This window comes from Schistocerca nitens, chromosome 2 (assembly GCF_023898315.1).
Source record: "Schistocerca nitens isolate TAMUIC-IGC-003100 chromosome 2, iqSchNite1.1, whole genome shotgun sequence".
NCBI lineage: Eukaryota > Metazoa > Arthropoda > Insecta > Orthoptera > Acrididae > Schistocerca > Schistocerca nitens.
The window spans coordinates 911,350,947-911,369,140 of NC_064615.1; the positions used below are offsets into that span (position 1 = coordinate 911,350,947).

Genomic DNA, 18,194 nt, shown 5'->3' on the forward strand with positions numbered 1-18,194 from the left:
AAGAAATTTAACACATTTTTTCCAACGTCATAAAATTTTATTTAATTTATAAATCATGTTCTAAACTACATTTTCAGTACACTTCCATTTCTCTTTAAGCTCATAAGTCCTTATAATAACGCTTTAACTTTCTGTCGGAGCTTCTTTTATTGGTTTTCCGGCTGTGAACTCGTTGAGGATCATCTCTTTCTATCATCCAGCAGTAGTCCGCTATCATGTTGACGTTCCATCTTCCTTGATATCTTCTTCCCATTTCATTGATGTCTTGGTGGAATCTTTCGCCCTGCTTTTCACTTACATCAGCAAGATTTGCAGGGAAGGAGTCAAGATGTGAGTGGAGAAAATGAACTTTAATGCTCATGTTACAGCCCAGCTTCTTAAAACTGTCGAGCATGTCTGTGACAATTGTCTTGTAGTATGGATCTCCTTTGTTTCCTAGGAAACCGGTAACAACTATTTTAAAAGATGTCCACGCTGCCTTTCCTTCTGTTTCCATTTTGTCCACAAAGTTGGGATCTGTCATTAGTTTTCTAATGTCTGGTCCGACAAAGATTCCTTACTTCAGCTTTGTGTAAGATATCTGCAACACTCCCCTTCTTTTGGCAATGCCTTAACAAATTGTTTCATGAGCCCCAACTTAATGTAAGGTGTTGGAAGTAACACCTTTTTGGGATCTACAAGGCTTTTCCTCTCAACATTTTTAACCCCTATCTGTAAGGTTTTTCTCAAGAGCCAAACTTCTTTTATGTAGTGTTGCTTTCTGTCTCTACTGTCCCATTCACAGAGAAAGCAAGGGAACTTTGTATAGCCACTTTGTTGACCAAGCAGCATTGAAATCACTTTTAAATCACCACATAGTGTCCATTTGTGGTCTGAATAGCAGAGTTTGGTTAAAAGCAGTTCAAAGTTTTCGTAACATTCTTTTAAGTGAACCGAGTGTCCAACTGGTATAGAAGCATACTTATTGCCGTTGTGTAGAAGTACTGCTTTAAGACTTCTTTTTGAAGAATCAATAAAAAGTCTCCACTCATCAGGAGCATATTCTATTTTGAAATCTACCATAAGTCCTGGAACATCACTGCAAAACAACAGGTCACCTTCTTGAGAGAAGTATCTTGATCGCCTAACTCTACACCAAAATAGGCGAAATATACTTTTTCAAGAAAATCGGAAATATTTCTTTGTTGCTTTTTAACGGTATAGTTATCACAAACGTAGCCAAAGCAATCTGGCGAGTTAATACATTCTCTGGTAGCCATTGTCCATTGTCCATAAAACAACTTCACAATACAAGCAAATAGTCACTACTTTAAAGCACTAGTAACAACAACACGTGAATAGCACAGAGTGAAAAGGTTATGAGAACCGAAGGACAATAGCAGAAGCTCACTGCTTGGTGATGGCGGGGGAAGGGGCAGCATGACAGACAGGCACTGACATGAGAATACTGCTGGTTTCTCCTAATTACTCTTTATTTTACGTATACCTTGTATAAAAACCACTAAATAACAGTTTATGGAGATCCTAAAAACCAAAATTCAAAATCACTAGAATGCTGAAATATTGGAAAAAGCTAAAACTAGACAAGCAGTTTGTGAAATAACTGTACGTGGTGGAATTTTTTCACCATTTTTCCCGAAATCAGCGTTGAAAACAGTGTAAAAATCACTTAATAAATTTGAAACAATTTTTATGTCACAGACCTGTGTTATCAATCAATTAGCAGAAATTACTTTTTTCGACGATATCTTGTCAACATTATTACACGCAAGTCCATGCCTGGAGTTATTTTCCATAGAATAGTCCGCAGTGAGGAACAGTACCACCGTCCTCAGACAATAATGTTTTCATATTGTTATTATTTTTCTTTCATAATTTCTTTGCTGATTCGTACATAGGAATGGGACCTATGTCTTGAACCACCGAACATTTATGCCACTCCCTTGGTTTGTTACATACACCATATATGTTTTTGTACTACCAAAAATACGTGTTACAGTAAACAGAACCTCCTACTCTCCATTAATACATAATTGCAGGTTTGTACTAAAATAGATTCAACTAACTTCCTGGAAAAAAACTTAATCGGGTTTAAGTAAGTTTCGAAACCGTCTACTTTTACTTTGTATTCCATTCAAGTAGCTGTCTTGCTTTCGAGGGTTAACTTTTACTTGAGTGCATCATAGGCAAGTATTCGGTTCCCTTAAAGCGATGATACTTCATTACTTTTACGCAGAGCATTGTCTCTAGCAACACTTTTCCTAACTGCGGCTATCTGTTATCATGAATCATTTCACCTTAAAGAATTCCTCATTATATATAATAACTTTAATCATCATTACTTCCTTCCTTGCTACCAAAAATGAACCTCAAAAGTATACCATGCTTTTACATAAAATTTTCTACTTATTCCTGGAAAATAATCCCAGTATACTCTGTATGACCTCCCTCATTATAATAGGGTGATTTATAGTTACCCTAGGCCTCTGGAATTAGAGATTATCATCAGTATCTCTTAGTCCACCGTAAGCGCTCAATAGTATCAAAATTGCTGCTTGTACTGTATTAAGCAATAGATTTGCACTACTTCAATGAATTGTGTACATTAGTTGTTTACTACGCCTCTTTTTAATATTAGATTAGATCTAGAATTAATCTAGTTCTTTCGTTTAGTCATTCCTGGCAGTCAACCTTCCCAAACAGTGACCTATTCCCCTACGACTCGTTATCTTTTCTCAAACTTGTATTCCGTTTCTTTCGAACGTGAAATACTTAATACTTCATCTTACCATCTTCCTCGATTCTTAAATGTAAGGTTCCTTTCAGAGTATGCTGATTCAATAGCTCCATACTTAACAATCAGTTGCTCGCTCGATGAAAGATCCGTACCCAAAGACTGAAAAGCTGCACAGATCACACCAATATTCAAGAAAGGCAGTGGGAGTAATCCACTAAATGACAGGCCTATACTATTAACGTCGGAATGTAGCAAGATTTAGGAACATATATTGCGTCCGAACATTATGAATTACAACTAGCTCTTTACTCACACGAAGGGACAAGGAATTGCAAATTCATTCCGTGTTCCTAGATTTACAGAAGGCTTTTGACGATTTAGAAAAGATATCCGTATAGGGCGAAAATAGGCAATGACTATAAATAATGAAAAGTGTGAGGTCATCCACATGAGTGCTAACAGGAATCCACTAAACTTCGGTTACACGATAAATCAAATCTGAAGGCCCTAAATTCAATTAAATACCTAGTAATTGCAATTACGATAATTTAAATTGGAAAGAACAGATAGAAAATGTTGTGGGGAAGGCGAATCAAAGACTGCGTTTTATTCGCATAACACTTAGACGATGCAACAGATCTACTAAAGAGACTGCCTACACTACGCTAGCCCATCCTTTTTAGCGGTACTGCTGCGCGAAATGGGATCCTTACCAGATGGGATTAACGGAGTACATAGAGAAAGTTCAAAAAAGAGCAGCACGTTTTGTGCTATCGATAAATAGGGAAGACAGTGTCACTGACATGATGTAGGATTTGCGGCGTACATAATTAAAACAAATGCGTTTCTCATTGCGGTAGAATCTCTCAAGAAATTTCAATCACCAACTTTCTCTTCCACTTTGCTGACGCCGACCTACATAGGGAGAAACGATCATCATAATAAAATAAGGGAAATCCGAGCACCCACGGAAAGGTGTTAGTGTTCATCTTTTGCATGTGCTGTTCGAGATTTGAATAATAGAGAATTATGGTGGAGGTGGTTCAATGAACCCTCTGCCAGGCACTTATGTGTGATTTTCAGAGTGTCCAAGTAGATGCAGATGTATATCCCGAAGTTATTAATATCTTCCTGTACGAGGTGCATTCAAGTTCTAAGGCCTCCGATTTTTTTTCTAATTAACTACTCACCCGAAATCGATGAAACTGGCGTTACTTCTCGACGTAATCGCCCTGCAGACGTACACATTTTCCACAACGCTGACGCCATGATTCCATGGCAGCGGCGAAGGCTTCTTTATGAGTCTGTTTTGACCACTGGAAAATCGCTGAGGCAATAGCAGCACGGCTGGTGAATGTGCGGCCACGGAGAGTGTCTTTCATTGTTGGAAAAAGCCAAAAGTCACTAGGAGCCAGGTCAGGTGAGTAGGGAGCATGAGGAATCACTTCAAAGTTGTTATCACGAAGAAACTGTTGCGTAACGTTAGCTCGATGTTCGGGTGCGTTGTCTCGGTGAAACAGCCCACGCGCAGCCCTTCCCGGACGTTTTTGTTGCAGTGCAGGAAGGAATTTGTTCTTCAAAACATTTTCGTAGGATGCACCTGTTACCGTAGTGCCCTTTGGAACGCAATGGGTACGGAATACGCCCTCGCTGTCCCAGAACATGGACACCATCATTTTTTCAGCACTGGCGGTTACCCGAAATTTTTTTGGTGGCGGTGAATCTGTGTGCTTCCATTGAGCTGACTGGCGCTTTGTTTCTGGATTGAAAAATGGCATCCACGTCTCATCTATTGTCACAACCGACGAAAAGGAAGTCCCATTCATGCTGTCGTTGCGCGTCAACATTGCTCGGCAACATGCCACACGGGCAGCCGTGTGGTCGTCCGTCAGCATTCGTGGCACCCACCTGGATGACACTTTTCGCATTTTCAAGTCGTCATGCAGGATTGTGTGCACAGAACCCACAGAAATGCCAACTCTAGAGGCGATCTGTTCAACAGTCATTCGGCGATCCCCCAAAACAATTCTCTCCACTTTCTCGATCATGTCGTCAGACCGGCTTGTGCGAGCCCAAGGTTGTTTCGGTTTGTTGTCACACGATGTTCTGCCTTCATTAAACTGTCGCACCCACGAACGCACTTTTGACACGTACATAACTCCATCACCACATGTCTCCTTCAACTGTCGATGAATTTCAATTGGTTTCACACCACGCAAATTCAGAAAACGAATGATTGCTCGCTGTTCAAGTAAGGAAAACGTCGCTATTTTAAGTATTTAAAACAGTTCACATTCTCGCCGCTGGCGGTAAAATTCCATCTGCCGTACGGTGCTGCCATCTCTGGGACGTATTGACAATGAACGCGGACTCATTTTAAAACAATGCGCATGTTTCTATCTCTTTCCAGTCCGGAGAAAAAAAATCGGAGGCCTTAGAACTTGAATGCACCTCGTATTGTCAACCAATCGGTTTTCCATTTGTAATATGCTCAATGTTTTAAATATACCTTTGAATTTTACCCTTTTTTGGATCCTTAAGGATTAGTGCTTTTGGTGTGGTTTACGAGTCACTTTCCACGAACCATTGTGTCCTAGGAACAATCTGCTGTTTTACTTCTTTAACTTTGAACGACCTCCTTGAGCCTTAACAAAATCTTTATATCCAGTATGGTACTTGGGTATTCTAGCATCTGTGTTTTATTTCTTTAAACTTTTTTTGCACTGAGTGCTAGGTCTTGTCTCATTCTTTTCTTTGTTATCGTTTTTAGACATTGTAAAATCTCATCTGTTCTAACACAGTCTTCACCTATCATTTTCAGACTTTCGTTGGTGGATATTGGACCAATTAATATTTTCATTAATTGAGTTTTATTTAAAGGCTCGACCAACAGTTGTGTTTTGTGTAAATGCCACTTGAAATATGTAGTGATGGAAGCAGTTCGTAGTACACCACACCGTCGCTGTTCCACTAGATGCATGATGTTATCTTCTGTGGATGCGCGCGGGTCTTTGTAGGCGGAATTGGTGCCTCGTTTGGGTTTAACCATTCGTTTCTTTTAATTATATTAGCATAACACCGCCATTTCTCGTCACCAGTTACGATACAGGATGGGACTGGGCAGTGTTGTTCACGGCTCAATTGATGTTTAGCAAGTAGAGGTGCACATATTGCCACTCGCAGATTTTTTGTGATTTTGTCTTAGAGCTTGCAATACCCATACACCCAATATTTGAACCTTCCCCGTTGCTTGCAAATGTCGCACGATGGTAGAATTATCACAGTTGATCACATCTGCCAGTTCTCCAGTACACGGAATTGGATCGTAGTAGATTAATACGTTTGAACAATCTTCATCACTCCTCGAAAGTCTTCCTGAACCTCGACAGTCACTAGAATTATTAATTTCTGGGAGTCCATGGTGCGACGATTACTGGGTTTTCCATTACCATTACTGGAATTGTATGTATGCTTCCCACAGATGAAGGATAAAAGAATTAACTTAGACCTTTGATAATTATTCGCAAATTATGTCAATATTACTTCGTAGTGTTCAGCCACTTTAATCTTAGTCATCACACATCAACTAAGTGTTTCAAGAGAAAATGGTCTCATCATCAAGTTGCCAACACTCAACAAGTAGGTTAAAACAATAAAACGAAAGACACATGTGGGGGGGAGGGGGCAGTATGAATTACATGTATTTGAAATAACACAACAGTATTAGACACACATACTGATGCATGCATTTACATAACTAATTGTTACTCTAACAGAAGACGATAACAAGATGTGTTTAGTTGACCATCGACGTTTACAAAGTCTGTGCAGCCTCATTGCACATTTATTGCTAATACAACGCATTTTTGGAAACGTATTTCGACTCACTGTATCAGCGGATGCTTTCGTGATGTGCTATGGAGCCTAAAGTGTCTTCTTCTTTTCCATAGAGACAATTATATCCATCAGTCGAGGCTTTTACATCAGTTTCGCCACACAAAATTAGCATCTCTTCGACGGGGTGTTAGCTGTTCGTTAGCTTCTATCTGCAGTACTTCACAACGAGTCTACCACGTTTTTCTTTGATACCTCTAAAATACCACTCCACCCCCCCCCCCCCTTCCCACCACACTCCTCATTCTACTACAGAGGTCCGTGCCCTTGCTTTTCCATACCTAACATTAGTAACATCATTGATGTAAATCAGATCTACCATTGATACATTATTTTTCGTTATGTAATACTGTATTTATAAAATATATTCTTATAAACTTCAAATTTCATAAAAATTCTTATTCACAAAATCATTTGCAAATTTCGATTTTCTAAAAGAGAACAGCATCAAAAAATTATACATGAGTTTACTGAAAATGTTACGCTCTGTGTTCCTGTTAAAAACTCTATCTAGCAGCCGGAAGCAAGATACAATCATCTCCGTAACAGGAGGTAGGTCCCACGGAAATGTTGCTTAACACAGCCCAATCATAATCTCATGGTTTTCTTCCATATGCCCCTGCCCTTTTCCCATTAGAGTACCCTCTAGTCATTTTCCTTCTTCGTTTTCTTCTTCTCTTTACGGCCCCTTCCGTCCTCGCTCTTACCTATATCTTCAACTCTATCTAGCAGCCGGAAGCAAGATACAATCACCTCCGTAACAGGAGGAGGTAGGTCCCACGGAAATGTTGTTTAACACAACCCAATCAGAATCTCATGGTTTTCTTCCATATGCCCCTGCTCTTTTCCCATTACAGTACCCTCTAATCATTTTCCTTCTTCGTTTTCTTCTTCTTCTTCACGGCCCCTTCCGTCCTCGCTCTTCCCTATGTCTTCTATCGGTCCTCATGCTTTTCGAATGTCACAAAACCACACCCACAAGGAAGCGGCTCCCGCTGCGCCTTCCGGCTGTCGTATCCTAGTTACGTCACTGACTGAAGCTTCTCTATAAACCTAAGTTTCGGAGACGTAACTCTGGATACTCTGATTTCACGCACTGGTAGTTTCATTGCCTTTTAACAGGTTTTGTGTACAATTTCCAGGAATGGTATGGCGTCCGATCCAGACGGTGGCGCTGCTGTTGCTGCTATCGTCCACCACCGGCACGCGCGCAACGCCGGAGGAAAACGCAGTATGCCTGAGGTTGATGGCCAGGCTCGAATCCGTAAGGTGGTGGTGCCGACAGCCCCGGCTGCCAGGGAACATTGTGAACAGCGTGCGAGCGTGTATACAGCGAAACGAATTCGTGAGGGAACTGTCCAGTAATAATACCAAGCATGACGAACTCATAATAGGATTTTCATCGAAGCATCTCCCAGGCGCCCTTAACTCCAGTATCTGGACAACGTGCCACGCGGAGGACGGAGGCTGGTCCAAGGAGCCCAAGGCGTACTTCGGAACTGTAACGCTCGAGGGCGAAGCCAGCGGCCAACAGGAATATCGTCTGTGGTACGCCGCTGACAGACACCACCAGTGCTGGGAGAGAACGTACAAGAAGTTCATTCCCGAGATAAAGAGAGGACAATTCACGGCAAGTAAATATATATTAACCAAACATCTTACATTTTCCAGTCGTTGTGCGTACATATTCCTGCACCAGTAACAAGTATTAATCATTTGATCAGTTTTCCATTCACTAACGTTAAGCCCCTAGAATTTCTGTGCTACTCTCGCTTTGATCTGCATCTACATGAGCATTCTGCAGTTCACACTTGGCAGAAGGTTCATAAAATTACTTTCATACAATTGCCCGTCCGTTCCATTCTCGCGTAGAGCATGGGAAAAGTAAATACTTAAATCTTTCGGTGTGATTTGTGATGTTTCTTATATTATTGCGATGGTCATTACTTCCCGTGTACGTGGGATTCAATAAGATATTTCCACATTTGGAGGAGAAAGTTGGTGTTTGAAGCTTCGTGAAAATATTTCGCCGCATCCAAAAACACCTTTGTGTAACGATTGCCACCTCAAGTTGTGGATCATAACTGTGATACTTTCACCTCTATTTCACGTTGATGCTATATTAGGGACCCTTCTTTGAACTTCTTCGATGTCTTTCGTCATTACTATCTTGTATGGACCCCATACCGCGCAGCTATACTTCAGAAGACGACTTGCATGTGTTGTGTAGGCACTTTCTTGCATAGATTTGTTACATCTTCTAAGTGTTCTGCCAATAAAACGTACAAGTTGTGCGATCTTAATATTTGGAAAAAGTAATTAAGTGTACAATGAGATTCTTTTGCCTACGACTGAAGCTGATCTTCCAGTTGTGATAACAATTTCGACGAGGTAAAATTTAGAAATCGGAAAATTCCTTCAACGGTTGATATTTACGGATTCACAGGTACAAATGGGAACAGTGTACGACTGAAGTCTTAAAAATTAAATAAATAAAGTAAATCAAACTAATACCAGAACAAAAATTACGAATCGTATTCTTACGTTAAGTCTGTTTACTGATACAAATATTATACTTCAACAAAGTTCTTTACTGAACTACACATAAAACTATTTTCAATAGGGGAATAAATGTGATATACATTTGTAAATAAAGTTCTGTCGACTATTGTATTTCAATGTTTTTAATGTTTTTGTTTTCTGTGTGTATTTCGGAGGTATAGTTCCATCATCAGCATAGCAATCACGCCTGATGGGAGGTTATGTTGTTAAAAAATAAATCGTATCAGTGCTCATAGAAAAGCTACAGAGCTACACCAAACTCTCGCTAATACGACCCTCAGTTGTCCGGCCTCTCAGCAATCCGGCACACTTCAAGCCTATAGTCGTTCAATCTGAAATGACACCTACAATAATGAAATTTCGTCTGCAACAATGTTGTTAGTTAATATCCAACATTCCCGTACACTCTGAAATTGTGGCTTTCCTTACAGATTGTAATCATAACTTCTAAATGGAAACATGTTATGTTGGACCTCAACCAGAAACTCGAAATTAGATATAAACTGAACTGAGGTTCTTCGCAGAAAACCATTTTTGCTGGCAATAGTGTTGGACGAGCAGGTATTTATGACCAAAGTTCAGCAGAAAAGAGGTAATCATAAGCTTGCAGGAAAGTTACGATGAAACTGATAAAGAAGTGGACATAGGTCGAGAGAACATGAGGATATGTAAAACTGCTGGTGCTGAAGCTGGAGCCGTTTTCCTGGAGTACATTAGGCAAAAATCAGAAACATGGCAGGACCTATGACATGCTTGAAACGCCGTTGTGTGATAAACCATACTGCCGTCGCGTAACGTCGTGGAGACAAGTAAAACTTTGTGACATGTTTCAGAGTGAATGTCGAGTGATATTAATATGCATGTACACACTCAAGGACTAACTTTTCTTTAAAAATGACTGTATCTTTTGATTTGGTAAAGTACAATCACTATGCGTTTATACTAAATTTTAGACACTCTCAACAATCCGGCAGTTCCGCTAATCCGGCACCCACACGTGCAAGGAATGGTCGGTTTAGCAAGAGTCCAGTGTATTACATTACCCGCATATTGCGAGAATACATTTTGCACTTGTATCGATAACAAGCTGAAGTACGAATGCGTTTAAAATAAACAGATAAACGTCTTGTGTGGCCACACGTATGAGCTTAAAATAGTTCTATATATTGATCAGTCAAAAGATTATGACCCCTACCTAACAGCCGGTATGTCCACCGTTGGCACAGATAACAGCGGCGATGCGTCGTGGCATGAATATGGAAGCAATAAGGCCTTGGTAGATCGCTGGAGGCACCTAATTCCCGTATATACCGGGGAGGGGGAAATGGGAGATGAGGTCTGACGCAACTTTCAGTCACATCGCAGATGTGTTCCATCGGTCTCAGATTTGACGATTTGGTGAGGCAGCACATCAATGGGAACTCGCTACTATGTTCCTCGAACAGCTCCATCACACTCCTTGCCTTATGACATTGAGCATTATCCTGTTGAAAAATACCACTGCCGTCGATAAACTTGATCATCATGAAGTTGTGTACGTGGTCTGCAACAGTGTACGACACTTCGTGGGCGTCATGGTGATTTGCACGTATATCCATATGAATGTTCCCCTGTGCACATTGGAGCCGCCGCCAGTTTGGTTCAAATGGTTCAAATGGCTCTGAGCACTATGGGACTAAACTTCTAAGGTCATCAGTTCCCTAGAACTTAGAACTACTTAAACCTAACTAACCTAAGGACATCACACACATCCATGCCCGAGGCGCAGCCAGTTTGTCTCCTTCCCGCTGTACAGGTGTCAAGGAGCTGTTTCCCTAGAATACGACGCATTCGCGCCATCACATCGGCATGATGAGAAAGGTATCAGGATTCGGCAGACCATGCTAGGCTCTGTCACTGCGCCAACATCTTGTGCCGATGCGTAAGGGATTTCAGACGTAGTTGCCGATTTCGTAGTTTTAACAGTGGCACAAGCACGGATCGTCGGCTGCAGAGGCCCATTGTTAGGAGCGATCGCGGTTCGGTGCACTGTGTGTTCAGACACACTTGTACCCTGCCCACCGTTAAACTCTGATGTTAGTTCTGCCACAGTTGGCCGCCTGTGCCGTTTTACCAGGGTGCCTACCCTGCGACACCCGACATCTGTAATGAGGGCTGGCCACACAACTCCACGAAGTCTGGAAGTAGATTATCTTGGTTTCGCCACGTGTTGAAGACGCTCTTCACGGCACTCATCGAATAAGCCGTGCCGTTTCCGAAATGCTTGCACCGAGCCTCCAGGTCATCATAACCTGCCCTCCGTCAAACTCAGATTGGTCGCACGCCTTCCACATTCTACACACGGACAGCACGCTCACTGATACTACATTCACCGTGCGTGTTTCTGACTAGCAATCACTCCTCACCAGGTGTCGCTGCTATCGCCTGGGCGGGGTTATGTCGGTAATAGGTCGGTGGTAATAATGTTCTGCTTGATCAGTATGCACGACAATGGAGAAACAAGGTTGCTGGCAAAGGCGAAGAGTGTTTGTTAGAAACATATTCGCAATGAGGTGGTTTTTAAAGAAACAGAACAAGATAAGCAAACGAAAGTATCACCTACAGGGAACTCAGTGACAATTTGGGATACATGTCCACATAAACCGCCTCAGGTCGCTTATTATTTGATTTATTGATCTACTTTCGGACATGAGAGGCGAGAGTCCTCAGATATTCATTACGCTGGGGCAACACCTTAGAGGTTAAGAGTACAGTTCAGTAGCGTCCATAAGACAAAGCGGTCTCGACGGAGGTGCTGAATGGCACAATTCTTGCGGCTGATGGGCTAAACGTATTAAATAAATATATACGTCACCTGTGGCTGTTTATATGTACAGTAAGAAACAATAATATAAGGTGGAATACGTCCATGCAATGGGTGGAACACTTTAAGTCAACGTTTAAAAATTCCAGTCATAAAATTACGTTACCCCAGTAGACTCCTGATGTAATAACAGACGTAATTCTCAACATCTTCAAGAAATCTCGCTTAAAGTAGCCCATCTATAGCAAGCTTTCATTTAATCCTGTCCCTCTTCTTTTCGTTCAGATAAGAACTTGACAAAAATAAGATTTTGGAAAAAATTCTGTACGTCTATACAATCTACTTCTATTTTTTTATTTTAATTCCTTGGCGATTTGCGCTTCCTGTCAACAAAATCGTCAGTTACTTAAGAAGAGTGAATTTTAATAGTCTATCTGTCTAGAAATTTTGGTAATTTACTATGAGTTCCATAGCATTTTAATTATTTCTGTAGTTTTGGTTTATATCTGGAAAATAGTTTGCACAGCTGGAGCACAGCTGTGTATTGATTGTCAAACGACAATGGGGAACACATAAGTAAAACAATTAGAAGCATATGAAGTGTGGTGTTGAGGAGACTGTTGAAGGCCAAATGGATTGATGTAATGAAGAATGAAGAGGTTCTGCAATGAGTCATTGGGAATAAATGCCTAATTAAGAGCGTAAACATTGAAAAGATTAGGTAAAAAATTATTATTTGAATCGTTACTGAAAATTGTCTTTGAAGTGGTGATGGAAGGGAAGAATTGCGCGGATAGTGGCAGACCTAGGTGTGAGCGAGCGTACAAGGCAGTAGCTCTATGAAGTAGGGTGCAGTATCAACGCTGAAATCAAAAAATATGGCGTGACACGGAAGACGGGCGGTTTGGAACGGCGCAGTACTAAGAGCGCGGTGGTGGGAGCACATAGTGGTAGCGGATTGATCTTCTCTAGACAAGACACAATGTCAGCTACAGTGGGGCATTGGGACTTCGATCATCGTATGTTCGTCTATGACAGTTTCATTAGAAGAGGTGAGTCCGTAACGGCTATGTAGCAAATGTTTCGTTACAATTCAATCTCGGTCGACGTGGAATAGTTCGGAATTGTAACACAATCTTGAGACGGCTGGAACACTACAAATCAACTGGAAACATAATACATAAAACGTGTACAGGTCTGGTACGCAGTGTAAAGATCCAGGAAATGTTAGCGGTGGTAAGCGAAGCGATAGTCAGAAGCCCAGGACGGTCAGCTGGACGTCATGCTAGTGAGGTAGCAGTCAATCGTGAAGCTGTTAGCCGATTTTTTTATACATTGAAATTCCCTCCATACAAACTTCTTAATATACAGCAACTGATTGTGACGTATGCGAAGACTTTGCTTGCAGAGTGCAAGTGATTTTGAGTGATAATGTGATTTTATTGATGAGCAACGAAGTTCATTTTCATTCAAACAGGACCGTCAATAAACAAAACCTGCGTTACTGGGCTTTTGAGCATCCACACCTTATTCACGGACGTCCTTCACATACTAAAAAGAGTCACAATCCGGTATGCTCTTGGCCCTTTTGGCATTATTGGACTGCATTTTTTCTAAGAAAATGGGCCACAGTCGCTGTTAATTTGGCTCCTGATATTTATAAGCTTGAAACGTTCTTGAAACCGGGACTGAGAAGACGCGAAGATAAACCACAAAAAACATTGTCAGACAAGTAATCTATGTTAATTTGTGAAACATGTTTGAAACGTACGATTTCTACGCAACGGTTCGATATAGAACCAACACAGTGCAAATCACGACGTACAGTGGTATCACTGCCGGTGTGAATGGTCTCTTTTATAATCTTCTGTCCAGAATGGAAGGGCTGTCTGCGGGCAGCTAGAGGTTTTCCGACAGCATTCCATGGACATTCTGTGGGGCTCTGGCTAAGCCGGTTGATAAAATATCGATATATGGAGATTTTTCTAAAAATATCTATATGTTCGGCGATATTTTTCCCCAACGTTTCGATGTATCGATATCGAAGCAGTAATACAGAGAGCCAATATTTTTTTTTTTGCAATTTTCGGAAAATATTTGAAATTGTTCTTTTGAAACTGTATAAGAACAAAATTTTACTTTTACTGTGTGAAGGAGTCTTACTAGTTTTAGAGCTTTCATTGTGTTCAGTCTTTCTCTTTGACTGTGTGAGGTAAGTAAAGGTGGCACAGAGAAGTCCGATTGCACTACTGGGGTGGTGGTGGGGGTTGGCGGCGTGAATAGAATAACAAAAGCAGTTGCTGAAAATGATGAACAAAAATCTAAATGACAACTCTGGTCTTTTCGGTGGGCAGAGACGTGTGGGGGGCGGGAATGCTGACGTTATCGGCGCTCGCCTGCAAAGTTTAACTTCACCACGCAAGTTTGACATTGCAACTGGTAGGTCGCTGGTGTTTGCAGACGTGAAGAAACAGGGAAGTCGACTTGAAATGTTCCGGAAAAATCCGATATGCGACGAAACCGAACGACGGAAGCTTACATGCGGTTAACAATGTTAGCAAAGTGGTTATCGCCAAGTGTGAATGTGGATTGTTTTCCTTCCCATTATTGCTCTAAGGCGGATGAGCAGACTGCTAGTTTGTTGATGTACATAATATCTAACAATCAATACTTAAATATACAGCTCTAAAACGGGGAGAACATTTACAATGTGCAGCCGATATTTATATAGTCTGATACGTTGACTTTTTATGTCGACATATCGATACATCGATACTTTTTCTCGACATACCAAGGGCTGATAATGATATGTAAATAGTGACATTGGATTTCCGATATTTTTAAAAATATCAACAGTCCTAGTTATGGCTGCGACGGCCACCTAAAGCGTTGAACTGCCTCGGATTATATCGCCAGTTATTGCATCGGCATAAGGAAGTACATGATCATTAAGATATTTCGGCTGCATGTAGAAAAATATGACCTACACGTCCACCTAGACATGTCGCAGGTACACTTCTGATCGACATTAAATGGATAAAACCGGTTATGGCTTCTCACCAAAAAAAGGACACCCGTTATCACTTTACAATCTGTAACATGACGATCCCCCCTCCGTTGTGATTATTTTTGTACACAGCGAAAGTTCTTCTTGTTGTGGAGAATGGTGAGCGTTGCACACTTTTCTGGTGGATAAGTACACATAATACGATGTAGTAATCTGAGCACCACACTAGCTCCACTGAGGCCACAGAAGGAGCAGGCCGTACAGCTTAACAGCTAGAATCGGCAAGTAGTTTAAATCGTCACCATCGGTATGCTATCAGAGAGAATAGAAGAACATGGAGAGCTTTTGTAGCGTATCAGCTTTCATCCGCTTCCAGTGGTGGGTTTTCCTGCTGGTGACGACACAAAAGTTACACCAACGTTGACGGTGAACGATGGCGCTGAAGAAGGACGGAGGACCATTAGTCCAGTCAGATGGTGATCCGTAGTGGAAAGTGTTGTAGACATATTACGTTTCTCGGTGAAGTAAATTGTTCCTGAAAATGAAGAGGATAAATTCCCCACAGAATAGATCTGCGGGACTGTCTTCGTAAAACCAACCGTGTGGCGTAATTTCGTTCACCATCACCAAACTCTAACTCCTTGCAAGATCCCCTCGCTTCTGTTATTACTCAGCTTAGCCGCTAGTCCGTAGAGGGTGGTATATGTGACGTACAGTATAACTGGTCAGCATTTCCACCTGGAATTTGCGAGTGTAAGTCGGACCTTCCTTGATCCGCATTGATGGCTCGTGTCGTCGGATTTCCTCCTACCCGTGCGCGGTGCAGCTCTCGTCGTCCCGTGCAGATTCTTCATTGGCGCATTGGATGTCTCTGTCAGTGGAAGCTAATTATCTGAAATTGCTGTCGGTTAACTTTGGGGTATCTATTTACTCGAAATTAACATTCATAATGCCGTAATATCACTTTTATTCCTATTAGATCAATAATGAAACACTCATGTCACAAACTCTCGTAACCGAGAGCATGGCTACCATCGAACAAGACAGGAGGAGCTCTTAACGCCGACTGTCGACTTTGGCGCGCAGTCCGTATCTCTTACTAGTTTCGTCATAGTTCGTGGATTTCCGATGAGGTTCGTAGTTATTAAGATATGCATTTGTTAATGAACGGGTGTGAATTTTAACGAGGAAAAATTATGATAAATAGTTTTAAACATCCACAGGCTCCTCCTAGTATTCAAGTTGTCATAAATGACTTTAATTATTAAATATAAATAAACAAAATCGGTGACTTTGGCGCCAAGATGGCGGTACTTCCCAACATGTATATTTCCCAGGCTGACGCTTGTTGCTACGGTCCAGCGCCGAGCCCTATCCCATTACGCGCGACATATGGTCGCTTCGTCACCTAGCCAGCCAGCGTGGGAAATGCTCTCCGACTCATAGCCAGCTACGGACTACAGCACTTCCTAAGAATCGTGAATACATCAGTAAGAGACAGTAATTTATTAAAACTGGTAAAAATGTCATCCTCACGTAAGAGGTACCTTCCATCCTCATTCCTGAATATGCTATGATGTTCGTTCAAACGGCAAAATGAAAGCTTTCAACACTCCTACAATTGGTACGATTAGAAGGTGTTCATATAACTGATGTAAATGAGTCATAGTATTGTTGACTTTGGTATATGGTAATAAAAATTATTATAATAGTATATTACGTGAAATAGGGAAAAAGACAAGGCCTAGCAGAAATCATTGGATAACACAATACTGGACTTAATTGATGAAGGCGAAAATTTACATCAAATAAAGCAGGCGAAAGAGAGTTCAAACGTTTAAAGAGAGAGATTGGCAGTAAGTGTAAAATGGCTAAGTAGGAATGGATAGAGGACAAATATAAGGATTAGAAGCATATTTCAGTAGAGGAAAGATAGATACCACCTACAGGAAAATTAAAGAGGCCGTTGGGGAATAGAGAAGCAGCTGTATCAATATAAAGGGTGCAGATGGGAAACCAGTCCTAAGCAAAGAAGGGGAAGCAGAAAGGCGGAAGGAGTATATAGAGGGTCTATACAAGTGAGATGAAGCCAATATTATAGAAAGAGAAGACGACGTAAACGAAGGTGAGATGGGAGATACGATAACGCTACCAGACATCTGGAGTATATAATATTCCGTCAGAACTACTGCTAGCCTTGGGAGAGCCAGCCATGACAAAACTCTTCCATCTGGTGTGCAACATGTATGAGACAGGCGACATACATCGAGTGTAGTAGTTCCAATTCCAGAGAAAGCAGCTGCTGATAGGTCTGAAAATTACCGAATTATCCGTTTAATAAGTCATGGTTACAAAAATACTAACACGAATTGTTGAAAGAAGAATGAAAGAATCTGGTAGAAGCCGAGCTCGTGGAAGATCGGTTTGGCTTCCAGAGAAATGTAGGAACGCGCGAGACAGTACTGATCCTGCGACTTCTCTTAGAAGATAGGCTAAGGAAAGGCAAACCCACGAATGCAATATTAACAGGAACACATTCTTTGAATTTCTGAAGGTAGCTGGAGTAAAATACATGGAGCAGAAGGCTATTTAGAGCCTGTACAGAAAAGCTTGTACAGAACCAGCGAGTGAGACAGGTCTGTATCCTGCCCCGATATTATTCAATCTGTACAATGAGCCGCAGTAAAGGAAACAAAAGAAAACTCTGAACGAGAAATTCAAGTTCTGGGAGAAGATATAAAAAACTTGAGGTTCGGCGAAGGTATTGTAATTACGTGACAGACAGCAAATGACTTGGAAGAGCAGCTGAATGGAATTGACAGTGCCTTGGAAGAAGGATGTAAGATTGACATACAAAAAGCAAAACAAGAATAATGTAATTACATCAGGTGATGCTAAGGGAATTGCATTAGGAAGCGACACAGTTAAAGTAGTAAATGAGTTTTGCTATTTGGGCAGTAAAATAATTGGTGATGGCAGAAGGATATCAAATGTAGAATGTCAATGGCAAGAAAAACATTTATGAAGAAGAGAAATTTATTATCATCGAACATGGATTTAAGTTATAGACAGTCTTTTCTGAATGTATTTGGAGTGTAGCCGTGTATTGAAGTGAAACTGGACGACAAACAGTTTAGAAAAAAAGAGAATAAAAGCTTTCGAAATGTGGTGTTACAGAAGAACCTTGAAGA

At 41.2% G+C, this 18,194-nt stretch overlaps 1 protein-coding gene across 1 annotated transcript in view; it reads left to right on the forward strand.

Moving 5' to 3' along the window:
• The window catches only part of LOC126235444 (uncharacterized), a 449,334-nt gene that overhangs the window by 33,438 nt on the left and 397,702 nt on the right, over window positions 1-18,194 (forward strand). The window contains exon 2 of the mRNA XM_049944167.1: window positions 7,774-8,261. Within this exon, the coding sequence (XP_049800124.1) occupies window positions 7,776-8,261 (486 nt within the window). The 5' untranslated portion in view covers window positions 7,774-7,775. The remainder of the gene's footprint in view (window positions 1-7,773; window positions 8,262-18,194) is intronic.